The sequence below is a fragment of the Typopeltis vanoorti genome, chromosome 20 (assembly GCF_054136105.1).
Source record: "Typopeltis vanoorti isolate ZY-2024b chromosome 20, IOZ_Tvanoo_1.0, whole genome shotgun sequence".
Taxonomy (NCBI): Eukaryota; Metazoa; Arthropoda; class Arachnida; order Uropygi; family Thelyphonidae; genus Typopeltis; species Typopeltis vanoorti.
Genome location: NC_143568.1, coordinates 44,429,440 through 44,449,404, shown reverse-complemented (window position 1 = coordinate 44,449,404; position 19,965 = coordinate 44,429,440). Strand labels below are relative to the sequence as shown.

At 35.1% G+C, this 19,965-nt stretch overlaps 1 protein-coding gene across 3 annotated transcripts in view; it reads right to left on the bottom strand.

The window, feature by feature from the left end:
- Positions 1 to 19,965, bottom strand: part of Slmap (Sarcolemma associated protein) — a 545,241-nt gene that overhangs the window by 50,856 nt on the left and 474,420 nt on the right. For all 3 annotated transcript variants that reach the window (XM_090409867.1, XM_090409869.1, XM_090409868.1), the window contains one exon: positions 11,801 to 11,963. In XM_090409867.1, coding sequence (XP_090265993.1) covers positions 11,801 to 11,963 — 163 coding nt within the window. The remainder of the gene's footprint in view (positions 1 to 11,800; positions 11,964 to 19,965) is intronic.

The following is a 19,965-nucleotide window of genomic DNA, read 5'->3' as shown; positions in this document are numbered from 1 at the left end:
TTTTTCCAGGAACTTTACCTTCTATTACTGTTCTGAGAAGTCCTCCTTCCATCCTCTCTATGTGTCCAAAATATTTTAATTTTCTTCTGTCAATATCCTTAAGGAGCCTTAAAGTTCTACTAATCTTTTCTAACACCCATTCATTTGTACACCTTTCAGTGTATGATATCCTCAACAGCCTTCTGTAACACCAAATCTCAAAAGCAGATATCCGTTTCTTATCTGACTTCTTTAGGTTCCAAGTCTCACATCCATAAGTTGCTGTTGGAAAAACAACTGCATCCAAAATCCTCAACTTTGTTCTCAATTCTTTCTCCATTAAGATACACTTGTTTCTCAAGAGCTTGTCTGTTTGTTTTTCCTTTGAGAACCATGATCTTTGTCTTGCTAGAATTGAGTTGAAGTCCTGTTATTACTGATCTTGTTAACTTTGTCAAGAATTAGTCCTAGTTCTTCCATGTCATTACAAAGGAGTACTGTATCATCAGCGTACCTCAGATTACTGATCAATTTATCTCCTATCGTAATTCCTGTCTTGAGCTCATCCAATGCTTCACGCATGATGTCCTCTGCATATATACTAAACAAGTGAGGAGAAAGTAAACATCTTTGCCTAACTCCTTTTCCAACTTGAAGCCAGTTAGTCAATCCAACATCTGTTCCTACTGTGGCTTCTTGCTCCTTATACAAGTTGGCTATCAACCTGATAGTGTGTTGAGGAAAACCCATTCTTTTCATTACTTCCCACAGTTTCACATGCTCAACACAGTCAAAAGCTTTAGAGTAGTCTAAGAAACACATTACCAGAGGGAGTCTGAATTCTTTATATTTTTCTATGATCTATCTAAGGCAAAGGATCTGATCTCTGGTGCCCTACCTTTCCTAAAACCTGCTTGTTCCTCGGGCATCTCTGCCTCAACTTTGGCCTCAATCCTATTTAGCATGATCTTTAATAAAATTTTGCTTGCATGAGATATCAAACTAATAGTTCTATAATTCTTGCATGCCTTCATATCACCTTTCTTGTGTAGTGGTATGAAAACTGACTTCTTCCAGTCTCTAGGCCATGATCCTGTCTCCCATATCCTTGTAATCAATCTATGAAACACTCTTATCCCTCCATCTCCTGTGGCCTTAATTAACTCTGCTGGGATTTCATCTGCAACTGGGGCCTTATTGCTGTTGAGCTGCTTAACTGCTCTTTCAACTTCATGCCTAAGTGGAGAAGGTTACAAATCAAAATTTTCTTGGTGGGAGGACTCCACATTTTCTTTATCCACTCTGCTGTACAGTTCCTCACAGTATTCTTTCCATCTGTTTTTGATTTCCAACTCTTCTGTTAATAATGATCCATTCCTGTCTTTGACGACATTCAATTTAGGCTTGAACTTGTGCTTTAAGTCACGAACTAAATAAAACATCCTTTTATAATTATGCCTTCTCATCTGGAACTGTATTTCTTCACATTTATTAGTATAGAACTTTTCCTTATCCTGCTTGGTGGCTCTTCTGATTTCTCTATGTAAACTCTTGTATTCTTCGGTCCCTGTATCTCTTTGTTTTTCCAACCGCCTTCTTTTGATTAGTTCCCATGTTGAATCTGATATCCATGGGTCTCTTATTGGACCGAGATATGTCTTCGCTGTATCCTGTATTATCATCTTGACTCCTTCCCAAAGCATTTCTGGTGAGATTTCCTCATTGGTCTCCAAAAAATCATCCAGCCGAGTTGATGTTTCTTCTGTGAATCCACTAGGAATTACTCTAACATCCAATCTAGTGGAATGTGCCTGACCTGGAAGTCTTCGGAGTCTTAGTCTTACTTTGGCTCTTACCAGCTGATGGTCTGTACCACAATCTGCTCCAGGACAAGTATGCACATCAGAGATGCTCATCTTCCACTGCTGGAGAGCCAGGATGCAATCAATCTGGTGCCTTGACCTATCAATGTTGGATGTCCAAGTATAGGTCCGTTGTGGATGTTTCTGGAAGCAGGTATTGGTAATAACTAATCTGTTAGCACGGGCAAATTCCAACAGTCTTTCACCATGGGTGTTACGTTCACCCAGACCAAACATGCCACACTCCGGCCTGACTGTCATACTCTTTCCCACTTTTGCATTTAAGTCTCCTAAGATGTACAGTATGTCTCTCCTTGGTAGGCAGTCCAAAACAGTTTGCAAGTTTTCATAGAATTCTTCACTCTCTTCTTCAGGCCTATCCGTGTGGGATAGGCCTGATTTAACTTGTCACCATTAACAAATGGTGACAAGTTAAATTCACTATCGTCTACCATTTTTTTCATATTTGAGAAATGAATGGGAGATCCCATATGCAGATGTGATATCCACAAAACTCATTTGCTTTAAATGAGTTTACAGAGCCTATCATTTTAGCGACATGTCTATCTTTTCCTTGCAACTCCAAATTTAAAGAATTCAATTTTTCCATGATGTCTGTGAGAAAACATAAATCGAACAGCCAGCAAAAGTCATTTAGTTCATCAAAATTTTCATTTTTGACATGAAGATATTTTTTTATTTCTTCAATTAAGCTTAAAAATCTTGTAAGGACTTTTACCTTTACTGAGCCAACATACTTCAGTATGCAGGATGAGATCAGGTTCTTTATCTTCAATGTCTTGCAACAGAGCCTTGAAAAGTCGGTGCTGCAAAGGGGCTGCTCGAATGGAGTTGATTATTTTTGTAACAACTTTCATAACATGTCCAAAGGTCAGTATTTTACTGCACAAAGCTTCTTGGTGGATAATACAGTGGTAAGACATAAAGTTTGGAAATGAATGATCTTTCTTGCAGAGCGCAATATATCCATTGATATTGCCAACCATTGCTGGTGCCCCATCAGTAGTTATCATAGACAGCTTGTGCAAAGGCATATCTATCGACTTGGTGTATATTCTGAATGTATTATAAATATATTCACCTGTTGTTCGTCCTTTCATGGGTAATATTTTCAGTAGATCTTCTTTTACAGTGAAGTTACTAAATACCATTCTCACCATAACTGCTAACTGTGCTGTGTCTGATACATCTGTTGACTCGTCAAATTGTAAAGAGAACCAGTTACATATTTCCAAGTCACTTTTTAATTGAGTTTGTATGTCCATTGAAATTACATGTATTCTTCTTGTGATGGTGTTATTTGACAATTGTAAATCTTGTATTGCTAACATAATCTCACGTTTGTGAGAAAATCCCTCAAATAAACAATCGGCACCAGTCAAAAATGCTACTATTAACAACTCACCATCTTGGAACGTTTTTTTCTTCTTTGCGAGCATGTGAGAAATTTTTAAAGAAGCAATGGTGGCATTTTTAGATGTTACCACATGTCTAGTGAAAGCCAACTGTTGGACAGACAGGTTTGATTTTAGTTGATTTATTTTTTTCATTCTTATTTCATATTTAAGTGGATAATTCGTATTAAAAGTGGCATGCATTGTCTGGAAGTGACATTCAACATTATGTTTTTTCAGAATTGCAATGCTACTGTTGCACAACAAACACAATTATTTTAAAAATTAACGAAACAATATGTTTCCTCCCAGTCAGTGTTAAAATAATAGGTTCATTGTCTTTTACTTGATTCACTCATTTTAGGATTAAAAATCAAAATATTTCAAAAATGTAAGTACAAGACACCGTTAAAATTATGCGCATATAACTAGCAACAGATAATGAACAACATCGAATGCGCGTCTACTTTACATTGCATGCATTTAATACTCATCATGTGTCGTTAACGCATGCGTCATATAGCATGCCATGAATTGTTGCGTGATGTGCATGTGATTATTTCAAACTATACGGCACATGGTTGAACAGCGGCGGATACACACGAATTGGTCGATGGGCACCATAGTGCCCGCGGGCATAGGGTTGGGAACGCCTGATTTACAGTATGGGTAAAAATACAAGAATTTAATGAGCAAAACTATATACAGAATGATAGTTTAGTTAATCAATCGATGGCACTATTTAGGAGAAATTGCAAGTTCCTGAGGCCTCCAGGGCAGAAGTGTGTGGGGCAGTCATCAGTGATATGATGCAGTCTGCACAGCACTACACAAACGCAAAAGGGTGATTGTAAAATTTCTCATAGATCTATGTCGCAGTATGTGGGCATAGTGGTCTTGTCCGGTCCTAAATTTGTTTAGTTGGCCCCAGAAGCATTAAGATAGATGAATCCTGTGGGTTTGACAGTTTGATCTGTGATAAGGTACTTGTTTGTAGTCCATTCCAGAGAATTCTCCAGTCCTAGGACCATCATCTAGTATTTCCACTGGAAATACTAGATGCTAGAGGGCAAGCTGGACACGGAGAGATATTTTGATGTATATGAAGGTTCATGTTATTTCTGATTTTATTTTTATTTTTATTTTGAACTTCTTCTCTTACGAAGTATGGGGGAGTGATGTGGGAAAAGAACAGGCAACCATGGGAGAGGAGCTGATCTTAAGAAACCATCTCAGTATAACAATGAGAAGGTTCTCATTGTTATACTGAGCTATGTGTCCACAAGAATTGTGTGGAAACTCAGCTACACACTGGCAAGCAATACTCTGCCAATGGGAAGACCAGAACCAGGACTACTGTTCAAGTGTTGAAGCATTGCAACCAAGTTGAGCAAGTTGTTTATGATGTTCCTGACAGATAACTTTAACTTAGTTTTTTTCCAAATGTTGTTGGTACATAAGGCTACAATCCAGTGCAACAATGAAGTAGCAAGGATTACTTTCATGGATCAGAGTCCTCTGCAGAAGTTTACTTTTAGTTTTCTATGAGCTTCATGGTTATTTAGGTGGAAAGCTGATGCAACAATTTTTTTAGGGTTAGGGGATACTCCCCAGCTTTTAAAACAGTTTTGCAGTGAGGTCAGATCTTTGCTCAATGTTTTCTTAAGGCCTTTCTTGAAAGTCTTGGGTAGAAATTACTATACCATGTGGATAAACTTTTGAGTGGCTGTTGTTGTTGCTTGTTTATAGGTTGAATAGAGTTGGGGCAAGGACAAATCCTTGTGGCAATCCATCCTGTAGGGTAAATGTTCAGCTTTTTTGAGAATTCAAATGAACCTTAATTTTCTTATTGGAGAGCATTTGTTAGTAGTTTTTTTTTAGAATTTTTTGGCAACTGATTATTTTAGCTGTTTTATACAGTAAGCATTTCATCCATATGGTTCATAAGCTGATGTTAGGTCTATAAAGGCAGTACCTGTTTTTAAACCCTTTCGGTATCCAGCTTTTATACAAGTTGTGAGAGGACCTCATTGGAGCAGCTTATGCCAGATCTAAACCTGGCCTGTTCATTGGGTAAGATGGCTTCTATTTTGGAGAAATCCTAGAAATGATAATCCTTTCAAAAAGTTTGTAAGGAGTACAGAGAAATGCTATAAGGTAGTAGTTGTTAGGGTCAACAGTTAATTTGTTTGGTTTTGGAAAAATTATCTTTGATTCATGCCAAAGTTTGGGAGTTGTAGTTTGTTTTATAGAGCCGTCTGAAGCAAAAACGTTGTCTGTCCCTTGAAATGGATAAAATTGTGGTTATAAAATAGTTTGTTTAGAAGGTTTAACACCAAAAGAAATGGGTTGCCGAGTTTAAATGTGGCTGTACCAACCTTGAAGATGATCCACGTGAAGGACATCAAAAAAAGTGTAATAACACCAGAAATCACTGATCAAGTGCACAATATGTGATTGGATGACCGACGAGTCAAAGTGCATGAAATTGCTGAGACTATAGGCATTTCAAAAGAACGTGTAGGATATATTTTGCATGAAGAATTGCAAATGAAAAAGCTTTGCGCAAGATGGGTGCTGCACAGTAGATCAAAAACGCACACGCATGAAAATCTGTGAACAGTGTTTGGAGCGTTTTAACAATAATAAAACTGAATTTGTGCTTTGATTTATAACTATGGATGAGACTTGGATTCACCATTACACACCAGAATCCAAACAGCAGTCAAAACAGTGGACAGAATCGGCTGTTCAGCGCCAAAGAAAACAAAGTCAGTTCCATCAGCAGGAAAGGTCATGGCATCAATGTTTTGGGATGCTAAAGGCATTTTGTTTATTAATTATCTTGAAAAGGGTAAAACAATAACTGGGGAATATTATTCTGATCTTTTAACCAGAATAGACAAAAAAATTCGTGAGAAAAGATCCAGTTTGCAGAAGAAAAAAATCATCTTTCATCAGGACAATGCACCTGCCGACAAAAGTGTTTTGGCAATGGGAAAATTAGGGGATCTGCACTATGAATTGTTGGAACATCCACCCTATTCCCCAGATTTGGCTCCCTCTGACCTCTATCTCTTCCCAAAACTAAAACTTTTCCTCGCTGGTCAGCGTTTTTATTCGAAATAAAAATGTGATTGCAGTAGAGGGATATTTTGCAGATCTTACTGAGAACCACTACATGGACGGGATAATGGTGCTGGAATAAATGTATTAGTCTTAAGGGATATGTGCCATCTTGTGCCATGTAAAATAGCCTGTAAACAACAGCCTTCCATTAGAAACAGAGAGCAAAACTAAATATAGTAAGCAAAATGCATTTATTTACAGTTTGCTGTGATTAACTCATTCTCTCCCTCTATTTCAATAATTTTCTAATTGCTATTTTTTGTTTGCTTGTGAGAAAGCAATTATGTCATAAAATGTACTTAATTACTTTTTTTAATTAAAGAAATCATTACAATCATAACATTACAATAGTAAAAACTATAAAAATCAGTGAAAGTTTCATTTATTACATAATTTGATAATAACAAGAAAGACTCCATTAGCCATAAGAATGGTGCTTTTCAGCAGTACAGGCATCATCATCATCCCTTCATGCTAACAATTCTTCAAATATGAAAAAAATTATCCCCAACACAGTCAGATAAATGGTAGATTACTTTATAATGTTTATTTGATGATATTAAACTCAACAAGTTACTTTAATAAATTATTTATATTTTCAGAATGGGCATGTAACTCCATTTTTTACTCTCTTATACTTTAATATGCTATCAGTAAACACAGGAAATCATTATATCATTGCTTGTTATCACTGATTTTTATAGTTTTTACTATTGTAATGTTACAGCCAAATAAACTCTGAACAACCCTCTCATGCATGAATTTTAATATTCATTCATAAAAAATTACAATGATGATACAGTATCAATTAATCTTACAATTTTACCATGAATTCATTAATTTTGCTAAATTTGTGCCCTATATATGATATACAGGGCACAAATAAGATGATATACGTTATATTTCTACCATCGTCATTTCATACTTAGGGACAGTTTCGAATAAGATTGCAAGGCTCCTTAGACCACATAAAATAAGAGTGGCCTTTAAACTTACAGAAACGATTAGGTAATTCTTAAGATCTTCCAAAAGATAGCCATCCTTTCTTCAAATATGCTGGAGTTTACAACATACCCTGCTCGTGTGGCTTGAATTACATCGGCCAGACTTCAAGGAACCTTGAAATTAGGCAAAAAGAACACATTGGTGACGTCAATAATAACAGAGAAGAAAAATCAGGGTTAGCTTTTTATTTCTCAAGAACGAACCATACCATAGCGTGGGATAGAAGCACAATTCCTTACATGGAGGAGGACTTCCGCTCCCGAATTTTTAAGGAGGCCACAACAGTTGCCCGCTGTATACAAAACCTTAACAGGAACCAAGACTAATCTTGCCAGTGATCTGGAAGACCCTTATTAGATCCCTCAACTTGCCAGAACTGAATTATAGTGCCAACTATAGAACGTTCCTAAATAACAACAAGTGATATCATGCACGTTCTATGCATGTATTGTACACACTCTGTTCTTTGTTTAATATAATTGGAATCAGTTGATTATAATTTGTAACAGTTTTTTACTTTTTAGTGCCTTACATCAGTTATGTACCCTGAAGATGCCAACAACCTTAGTTGGAAACTAGTTGGTATAACATAGTTGTTTATTATATGCACTTGATCAATATAATCCCATTAAAAGTCATTCCAGAGCTTTTTGGTCAAGAAAATTAAACGTTTTTTAACATATATATGTGTATACAATTATATGTTAGGAAAGATTTGCTGCTTTATAAAGTACTATCTCCCACAAGGGGGGAAGACTCAGACCATCGGATCTGTTTAGGTAAGGGGAGTGAAGTAATGTTTCACATGTTTCTTTGTATAGCCGTTCCATTAGGAACCGACTTTTGTCTTGTTCCACTTAACTCTATGTCTGGTGTTGATGGCATGTTCTGCAATTCCAGACTGTTCGGGTTCAAGGTAGTGGATGTACGACTGGTGTTTTTCTAACCGGACCTGAGCAGATCTTCCTCTTTGTCCGAAATATGATAATCCACACGAGCAGGGAATCTGGTAGACACCTGGATAGTTGAGATGTGGGAGCTTGTCCTTTGGAGACATTAGGAATGTGGAGATTTTTCTGATGGGTTGAAAAGCCACACAGATATTTAGTGGTTTTAGTACCCTAGCTATGCGTTCACTAACCCCGTGTACATAGGGGATTGGTATACATGTAGGTTCTTCTGTACTTGAAGAGGATGCTGGAGCACGACTACTTAAAGCTCTTTTTATGAAGGACTTCTTATAGCCATTGGATATGAAGGAGGAATTAACATACTGTAATTCTTTTTGTAAAAGTTCTTCTGAAGAACAAAAGGAGTTGACTCTATGAACTAGTGTTTTTATAATACCTGCCTTTTGGCTGGGATGGTGATTCAGCATGGATGTACTGGCCTGTATGAGTATCTTTCCTATAGACTGTGAATTGTAGATAACCATCTGGTTGGTGAAGAATCATGAAGCATTTCGAACAGCATATCTTTGACAACATTACACCCAGATCTAACATTTGGTTCAGATATGTGGACGACATTTTTGCCATATGGAAGGGCACCTCAGAAGAACTACAACAGTTTCTCTCAAAAATTAATGCACTTCATCCAAGGATCCAATTCACCCCAGAAGTAGAAGTAAATAAGCAGTTAGCCTTTCTAGACCTCTTGATTCTTCACCAACCAGATGGTTATCTACAATTCACAGTCTATAGGAAAGAGATTCATACAGGCCAGTACATCCACGCTGAATCACATCACCATCCCAGCCAAAAGGCAGGTACTATAAAAACACTAGTTCATAGAGCCAACTCCTTTTGTTCTTCAGAAGAACTTTTACAAAAAGAATTACAGTATATATTAATTCCTCCTTCATATCCAATGGCTATAAGAAGTCCTTCATAAAAAGAGCTTTAAGTAGTCATGCTCCAGCATCCTCTTCAAGTACAAAAGAACCTACACGTATACCTATCCCCTATGTACATGGGGTTAGTGAACGCATAGCTAAGGTGCTAAAACCACTAATATCTATGTGGCTTTTTTTTACATCAGTACAGGTATAATTAGCCTTGTACCTGTACTGATGATGCCTGTGATACTCAGGTGAAAATTCTACGAATAAAGAATAATTTACACGAGTTAATTTCGTTATTATAATAGTTAGTAATATGTTAAAAATGATGTCCTCATATGAGGCCCTTATGCATGAGAGGGTTAATAAATGTTTTGAAGTTAACGTTTGTAAATTCATTTCAAATGAAAACTCCCCACAGTATATTAAAATATGTTATGACATTCCTCAAAAATTTTAGATTAAAGAAATAAAGCCTCGGTGATTATATGGAGATACCATATGCACAGGCCATACACTTTGAATCGTCTAGGTCAATGTTTCTCAAACTGTAGATATCCGCATACCCTCTTCTTAAATTTTCATTATTACCTAACTAATTAAAATTAATAAATTAATTTAAAATATTAATTAAAATTAAATATCTATTTTATTTGAATTCATATGTTCATGTAAACAAAAAACATGATTTATTTTTAAATTTTGGTTCTCTAGGATGTCAGACGACTCACTCTTATCAATTTCATTTGATCCAGATGCAATATCAACGTTTTCTTGTTGCTTACAGCTACTCGTATTTACTATATTGCTCTCTTTTCGGCGTTTTATAAATCCAATCTTTAACCAATGATCCATATGTAAGAATTTGAAAGCTAAAAAAAATACTGTATTTATTTGAATATAACTAACTTTTTCCCCAAAATTAAAGCTAAAAAATCGTGTTGCAAGATACGTCGGGGAATTTTCGGAAACTAAAGTTTTCAGAAAAAAACCATCAAAGTTTTTTTCAAAGTTATATAAAGTTTCAGAAAAAAAACTATCCAGACACCTGTGTGTGATGCACATAGGCACCTGGATAGTAAAGGCACCAAAGATTTCAGGCGAGGAGGAAATACTTAAAAAAAAATTATTCATTAATTATATCAAAATAAATTACATTTTTGTTTAAATTTTAATTATATTTTACAGATTTGTCTTAAACAAATTATTTATAATCATTTATTTGTTATTATTCCTTAAGATCTTATTTTATTCTGATCCTAGTTCTAACAAGTAGTTTAGCGTACACAAGTAAAAACTTGAACTAGCGTGAGTTTACTGTTTACAGGATGACGCGCGTTTGAATTTGTTTAATCTTCTTTACACTCGCATTTGCTCTAAACATATATAAGAAAATCTGCTGCAGCTTTTAACTTTATTCTATATTCTGTTGATAACAGCAGAATATAGGCAACATCTAGCAATGTACCTGAATCGTCAGGACAAAAATTTAAATCATTTGAACAATTACAAAAAATGAACAGAATTAATTACATCCTTAAAAAATAAAACTTGTATTGATCATTTGCAGCAAACAGTTTTAGATAATGAAAGGAAACGGTATGAAGTTATAAAAAAAAGAATAATTTTCGTAGTACAGTTTTTAGGCAAACAAAATCTAGCTCTTCGTGGTAAAAGTAATAAACTTTACAATCACAACAATGGCAATTTTTTAAAACGTATTGAAATGTTAGAAAAGTTTGATCCTTTTATATCAGAACACACACAACGTGTAGCTAATGATCCTGACTTTAAAAATATGCCCTCCTATTTAGGAGATAAAATTCAAAAAGAAATACTCACTTTATTGGCATCAAATATTAAAAATAATGTTTTAATATTTAAGGGGGTTATAGGGGCGCCAACTAAAGTTTTGCACACAGGCACCGGACACTACGGACACGTCCCTGTGTGCATCGTCAAAGTCATCTACCCAAATAGCGTCATCTTCTTTCCAATTATTTCAAGCAAAAATTACCAGTAATTTACAAGACTTGAGATACGTAGAACAGCAAAGAACTGCATATGATTGGTGTGGTATTAACAAAAGATCGTGCGAACCAAAGACAAATAAGCATTTCAACAGTTGAGTTGGAATGCTAATTCCCTTCAACCGAATTCCATAATATCTGAAACACATTCACTATATATTTCTTAGTTTTAACATATTAACAACGGGGGTGGTGTCAAGCAAAACCATATGTTCCACCGGCAACATATGGTTTTGCTTGGTCTGTGCAGCAGTTTCTGTTGGAGAGGGGATGTGATTCATTAGTTAGTGCCGTTTTATCCCGGTTGTCTCTAATTGCACTGTTTGTTGAAAAATATAATGACTCCTTTAATTATGCATAGCCGAAAATTGCCATGCACCCCCTAACGACCTTTGGCATACCCCCGGGGGTACGTGTACCACACTTTGAGAAACACTGATCTAGGTCATAATTGGATAACATCAAAAGCTACGTATGAAATCCATCACTGCATATATATATATATATATATATATAAAGCAAAAGGAAAAGTGAACTCACCAGTTTCTGGGTGTTATCTGCTGTCTGCTTCAGCCTGGCTAACTTATCTTTCCAGTAATCTCCACTCCTGTTTTCTAATTCAGCTTTTACTGCTTCTAGTTCTTGACAAGTATCTCTCAATCTTATGTGGTCTGCTTCCAGCTTCACATTCTTGACCTTGTGTCTAGGCAATAATTATGTTACTGAATAGTTGTGTAGTTTTATTAACATCCATTAATATATTCCTTAAACAAGCTTTGGATAGGAAAAACAATTACAAATTTGATGTTATAATTAATTAAATTATAAATTGTAACTTGAGTAACACAAGCTATCAAAGTTAATCCAGCAAAAAGTTAAAAGTCAAGAAAGAAATTATCTAAAGCAGAAGAAGCCAAACCACAAGGCTTTGGCTTCTTCTTCTTAAAGTTATCACTTATTACTGAATTTACTTGAGTTTCCTTTGAAACTTCGATGAAATAATATAATTCCCAAATGTTGGAAATTATTTCATTAACTTCAGAGAACGTATTAATTAAAATGAACTCAAACATCAATATCAGTGTACAGGTGAAGTATTCACAGCTATTACTAATCAATTCCAATTATCATGAGCAATTGAATTTGTTCATATTCCTGTAACTAACTCTTCCACTACTAAAGAAAGCATTTAAATCTTCAAAACTGCAATATTAAAAGAAGGCATAAGTATGGTTTATTAAAAAAGTTTGCATATCTTCACAACTAGAATACTTGTGTATAGAGGCTACTGACTTTGCATTAATTGCCTTAGTATCCCATAATGCAAAGCCCCCCCCCCCCCCGTTGACATGTGTAATACTAAGCATTGTGGGAAGGGCCAATACCTAGACCAGTTTCACCTTTTTTTGAGGTATACTGTTAAAGTGCAGGGGGTGTACTTCTCTCCAAAAACTCGGATCTCTGAGATCACTCCAAATCTTATAGTGATCCTAAATGGTCACTACCAAACTCATCACTCCTGACCTGAATAACTACACAGGACAGAAAACTCAGCAGTGGTGAGCAAAAACCTGCAACTAAGCATTATCAACACGTTAGCACAAGAAAATATATTTAATATATTGCCAGATATTTCAGTTTGAAAATAACAAACAAGCAAAGTCGCTCTACTGGTCTGGCTCCCACTGATCCTGGAGAGTAGAGCGACTTTGCTTGTTTGTTATTTTCAAACTGAAATATCTGGCAATATATTAAATATATTTTCTTGTGCTAACGTGTTGATAATGCTTAGTTGCAGATTTTTGCTCGCCACAGCTGAGTCGGCATTATACATTCCTGTAGCATGTGGATTGTGACAGGGTGTGTTATCCTGTTGAAAGTGCCCAACTGGTGTACTTGACTGGCAATAATGTGTAGGCAGGTTGTGTCATTTGGTTCTAAATTAACTGGAGTTTTCTGAATACCAAGGTGGAATTAATACAGAAGTCATATTTTCCATATACAAGTAGTGAAAAGATCCATCACCTTATTATTAAAATACTCTGGATCAGAGACAGTTGCAGAAAGTTTTTTCACTTGGTTATAATTTAAACTAAACTTACAAGAAACTATATTCTTGTTTAATCCTTTCTTTTCTATTATTAATTTCATAAACTCATCAGCCTGTAAACAAAGTATTTATCAAGTACTGCAATGGTATTATTTGTAGTTGCAATCTTTCAAACATACTGAGAAGGATTTAAAAAAAAAAATCAGCTAACGCCTTCTATTCCCATATAGGGAGTAGGCGAGGTCATTTTAGCCTTATCTAACTTTTGGAGACTGAGTGGGCAGTTCAATCTCAATTGGCAGCCAATCAGAGATATCTGGCCCAAGGCTATCACTAAGTTAATCACCATGCAGTGAACAGACAGGTAACAAGTGCCACTATCTCTTTATCCCTAACACAATATTTTTAATGTCTGAAAATAGTGTGGGTTTGACGGTCAATTTTCTTGAGTTTACGGGACAAATAACTCGAGTTTCTGGGAAAAAAAACTTGCTCATGCCAGAGATCAACTAACTTGGGAACCGGTCGAAAAGAGGTTTAGAAAATGATCTTCTACTTGGCGACTAGACTTGAATCCAAGTCTTCATTCAAGCGGTCAAACGCTGTGGAGTGCAAACGCCACTTCCACTGAGCTACACAGGCTCTTGTGGAAAAAATAAGATCATAAAAATTTCATCTACTAATGAGCAAATGAATTCTTGTAGTTCCAAAATATTTTCTAATAGTGGAACCTTGTTATGAATAACTTGTCCTATCATACCCCCAAAAAATGATTAACGAAATTGGGATTTGGAGGGAAAGGGAGGGGGAAGAAAGACAAGTTTTTAATGTACAAAAGAAGTGTCGTGACGTTATGTATCATAATGTCGGCGTCATACATTCCTGTAGCATGTGGATTGTGACAGTGTGTGTTATCCTGTTGAAAGTGCCCAACTGGTGTACTTGGCTGGCAATACTGTGTAGGCAGGTTGTGTCATTTGGTTCTAACTTAACTGGTACCAAGGACTAAAGAAGAGCAAGGAAAACATGTTCCAGACCATCAATCTACAACCACCACCACCTCGTCTTATGACCAAGCGTGATGGATCCATGATTTTGTGTTGTTACCATACTCTTGTCCCTGTGTCTGTATAAAATAACTAGGAACCAAATTTCTTTCCATGTAAAGTGCCTCCATAGCAGAGTTAGAAGAATGGCAGTACATTGCACCCTTTGATTGGAAAAGGGCGAAGTTCAATTCTTGTCATGATAAGAGAAAGGTTAGCTGATCTCATATGGAGGCAACAGGGTTTTTTCCTCCCAGAAACTCAGGTTTTTCATCTCACATACAGACAAATTGGCCATGAGAACACACACAACATACAAACAAAAAATACTAGTGGTAGTGCTGGTGGGAAGTAGATGGCATTGTGTAGATGATGATAGTAGCATTCTGTGAAGTTGGTGGAATAAGGGATGGAGACAGAGTTGAAGAGTAGAGTGGCCACCCGTGATGAGTCCTTGGGCTCTTTGGAGGTGTTATATAATAATAATTATAATAACAAAATAACTTTTTTTTCTGGTCCTGACATTAAAGTTGATGTTCCTTTGTCCATCATAAACACTGCCTTTTCTGGTGGGAGGGCAGGGGCAGGTGGTTGTTTGCTGCTATATCACATATTGAAGACAATGTCTGATGAATGCATTCAGACACCTTCCTTTGCAGTTCCTGGATCCATGTAATGTGCAGTCAATATGACCAACTGTTGCACATTTACTGCACTTCACAATCATGCCAATTCATCATCAACTTTTTGCATCAGTGAGCCATTTCCAACCATATACTCAATGCTGACTTATGTTTTCTGTTTATTACATCAGCCTCTCTAAATTTCAACAGGTAAACAGTTTTTGAGATGCTCTTACTAGATTGTCTAACTCCTGTCATCCTTCACTCACAATCACATACACAGGATGCAGTCTACTGTTTATTCATATCAGGCAACTACCACATATTGTCAGTTATACATTGCTGGTGAAGTCCATTCATCAAGGGGATGGTGAAAATATTTTGGCAATTGAGCTTGGCACGTGCACGCACGCACGCACAAAGGCAAATCATATTAACAATGAAAATGGCTGGGATTTTTTCAAGACAAATCTATCTAGATGGAGTTATATAATAAATACAATATCATGTAGGTTTAAATAAATTCAAATACATTTTATATTCAACAAAGCAAACAAATAAAACTAGAAAATATCAGAAGAAATGCAATTATTAATGCATTTCAATACTGAAGCAGTAAAAGTTTTACAGTGGCTAGTACAAGGTCCAAAATTTAGATGAATGGCAGCTGGGGTTTTTAGATAATGATACGATAATTCATCTGTCAACTGAAAGTTTCATTTTGCACCTTCAGGGAACTATATACAAGTAAATATGCACATGGAGGAAACTATATAATTGAGAACTATATAAACTGAGAATGAAGCAAGGAGAGCCTAAAATAGCTTGAATGGGTACTCTCAGCATTGGGATTGATCACCATGCACCGCACCAGCAATATCTATGAAATTAGCCCCCCCCCCAAAAAAAAACATCACAGATGTTCTATGGATGGTTTGCCAAAAAATTTCCGAGCCATTCTACATAATCAACAATTGCAATGGTTAAGTCAGATAAAGAGAGGCATGAGAGTATTTCATACTTTATTTACTTCCGTGAAGTTAAATTACATTAAAGTATGGTCAACAAGATCTGATTGCTTTAATGGTAGAAATGGATGGAATCCTTATGACATCTTTATGGTCTTAAAACCCTAACAATGGCTAAAGACTATTGGTCTTGTTATAATGTCAGTTGCACTGCACTTAGTAAACACGAGAAGATCATCAAGAAGAATAGATAACAGATACTATTTTTTTAATAGCAATCACATGCAAGAAGTCACAAAACTTATAACAAAGGTGCCATGTGTAGACAAGAAAGGAATTATTCTCTGAAACAGAGGTAGACTGAATGAGAAGAGGATGAGAAGTTATATAATTTGGAGCTGAACTGTGTATGGATGTCAACCAGCAGCTACCAATGTTCTTACATGAGTAGAAGAAGGTGGAGAACTGATGACAGCTACTTCAGTGGAGCAGCATCTATCAAAATACCAATAAAAAAAAGAGCAGAAACAGAGCATTTATAAGGTAACTATAGGGCATTTGTTGGGGGGGGGAACTGCTTGCTTCTGGATAGCATCAAACATTCTTAGGAAGTCTTTTTGTGCACTGCCCCAGATGTTAGAATATTATTCTAATGTTGAAAGACTTGAGATTTATAAAGTGTTAAGAATTTATATGTGCGAAGTAATGTTTTAAATGAAACCCTCCTTCCCAATGATGGCTCTAGGGGCTCTGGCACCCCGATGCAATTTTAAGTTGAGCACCCCTTATTTTTAATTGTAATGTACTTAAAATTTAAAGGTTAAAAAAAAAAATATCAAAACACATTTTTGTGTAAAATTGTGTACTTTGTAAAATACATATATTAACCTCCCAATTGGCTAGGACGTCTATATACGTCCAGCAAAATCAGGATATGATGCATGCTTTCTGTTGAAAGAACATGGATGAGAAGTGAAATTTGGCAGTCAGCCAACAGAAGGTGCGATAATCCTTCACACTGAAGAGAAAACTTAACCAGATTATCTCGCGATCATAGCTGCATCTCAGTTGCCTATAACAAAAAAACGCAGTTTCTTGTTCTATGCTGGGCAGCTGAACTTTTAGTTATATCTGACAAACCAGTGGTTCCCAACCTTTTCCCACTTGTGTACCCCCTTTTAAACCCATTTCTATAAATTGAACCCCTTGTTTTAAATACCGACACTTTTGTTCAGTGTCTATCTTAATGTAAAATAGTGGAAATGAGGTTTTTCTGCCACTGATTATTTTTCATGTACCCCTGAATGGCCCAGCATGTACCCCCAGGGGTACGCATACCACCGGTTGGGACCGATGTGATAGACTAAAAATAAAGAATTTATTTTTTATTTTTGTTTGCTCCTATTATTGTATAATTTTTAATGCCAGGACAAAATAAGACATCCTTACATACTTTCTTCACTTAAATATTGCATTATCTTGGAGAATCAAGATAGTTTTTTAATTTTTGTGCTAATTTTGTCTAATCGCTTAGTCGACGATACATTTTATTTCTTCTCGAAGAACTTAATTCAAGATAATTATTCGAGAAGAAATAAAATGTATTGTCGACAAAGCGATTAGACAAAATTAGCACAAAAATTAAAAAACTATGTTGGTTCTCCAAGATAATGCAATATTTAAGTAAAGAAAGTATGTAAGGATGTCTTATTTTGTCCTGGCATTAAAAATTGTACAATAAAAGGAGCAAACAAAAATAAAAATAATTTCTATATTTTTAGTCTATCACATCGATGTTTCAAATTATGTTATTTTTATTTCTATTCAAAATCAAATTTTGTAGAATACTTCACAGATTGCCTGAAGGTTGTGCTTTGATGACTTTGCTTTATAGATAATAATATGAAAATCTAATCATATCAAATGTGAAGCGTACATACTGTGAAAAGTATGAAATACGAAATTAGAAGAAAGTAGATATTTATAATTCAGTTACTATCAGTGGTCGTAGTAGAGGGGATGGTATACTTCAAAACAAAATTTTAATCAATTGTGTATAGAACATGTCTCAGATAATTTCATCATATATATATTTATGTTGCTTCCACTGAGGTAAGGTTATTTTACAATGTAAAGAAACCGCATTATTATTATTGAAATTAGCATTCTACAAATAACAATAATAATAACAATTTGTTTCGTTTTTCAACTGAGTTCATTTGAAATACTACTGACTATAATTTTGCGATATTTTAAAATTAGCCTTGAAATAAGAATGTCATGCAAGTTAACATGTCTTGTTCATAAAATCAGAAAAAGTTGTTCTCAAACAGCAGCAGTATATCTAAATCTGTAAATATAACAATGTGACATGCATGTTTCCATACATCATAGTAGTGCAAGGTAAAATAAAAAGTAACATTAAAACCTTATTTATTGCCATAAATATTGCTTGATAGCATTTTTCCCCCAGAATATTTTAACAACTGTTTAACACAAGTCCGGAAATTAGCACGAAAATAATTTCCACAATATTTTCTGTAACACATCTTACAAAATGAACATACGCGTATATATCTTGCAAACAGCCAAAATGTTGACTTGGAATTTCCCAATGGAGGAAACTCCAAGTTTACTCCATTAAAAAAAAAAAAAAAAAAAAAAAAAAAAAAAAAAAAAAAAAACACCTCTTCTAAGTCAAGAGGCCATTAATGTTACAAATCCGCTACAGTTAGTCATTCTCATAATTTCCGATGTAGTTAACAAAAATAGCAAGAAAATAATCACGTGCACTTGCTGTTCAAAAAACACACAAAATACATTAAAAATCACACTTCATTCTGAAATCTTCACTAAATGAAAAAGAAAATACTATTCTTATTAATATTCTTCTTATCTGGCATTTTCTTTTAGTGCAAAGAAGAAATCACCATATATTTGGAAAAGACATTTACCACTTGTTGAGATAGGTGGCAAAGTAGTTATACTTAGAAGTAGAAATACTTTTACTACAATTTTACACTAAAATGTATGAGTATGCTCCCCAAGTGATTCACGTTTGTAGCAATTGTCTTGTGAATGTTTTAAACATTGGCAGGATGAATAAGTGGGTGCACAGAAAAAGCTGAACGCTTATGCAACACATATGCACTTTTTTTTTAAAATTCAAATATTTCTTTCTTTCTTAAATAACTGCATCAAATAATTTATGAGTTTTCGATAATAAAAGTGAAATTGTAATTATTATAAATTAAGTAATTATTTTGACATCAATATTGTATCAGACTGTAAAAGAAATATCGGTATTTCTATTTAGGATATAATTGAAAACAAAACAAGACATTGCTGATGTATTATGCACTATTGCTTGAGGCTCTTTAGTGTGACTTCTTAAGAAGTGAGCTTTCTTTCTTTCTTTCTCAGTAGCAATGAGAGTAATCTAAGCTTTCAGTTTTTACCTCCAGCTGAGAAGATTATTGTCTAGTATTGTCTAGATGATGCTTATTGTGATCACTTTGGGACAGTTGCTTTTCGATAACAATAACCGGATGATAACATTAAGCAAAGGATATAAAAAATTGCATCATTTATTTCAATTTATTGTTATGAACATTATTTAATTTAATTTATTGTTATACTCATAATGCCTTTCAAGGTTTGTTGCACTACGTTGCACACACATCGTGATGAAGTATTCGTAGAGCTACTTGCATTTGGGCATTGGTTGGAGGAGCTTCTAAAATTTGTTATTCTATACTTGTATTAGGTTCATTTTCTTCTATTAGTTTAAAGTTCTCATCAGAAGCAGCTTAACATATTTCCGACACTATCATTGTAGCCACCACTTCAGCGTTGTTATCAATATCCAACCAATTTTCAAATTCTTCTTTTGACATACCGTCAGGGGTTTTATCAAAAATTTCATTTGTATGATATTCAAATTCTTTGGAAGAAGGAGTTTCAGAATTTGTTTTAAAAAAATTCAACATGGGAATTTTCCCAAAAATGAAACCTATAA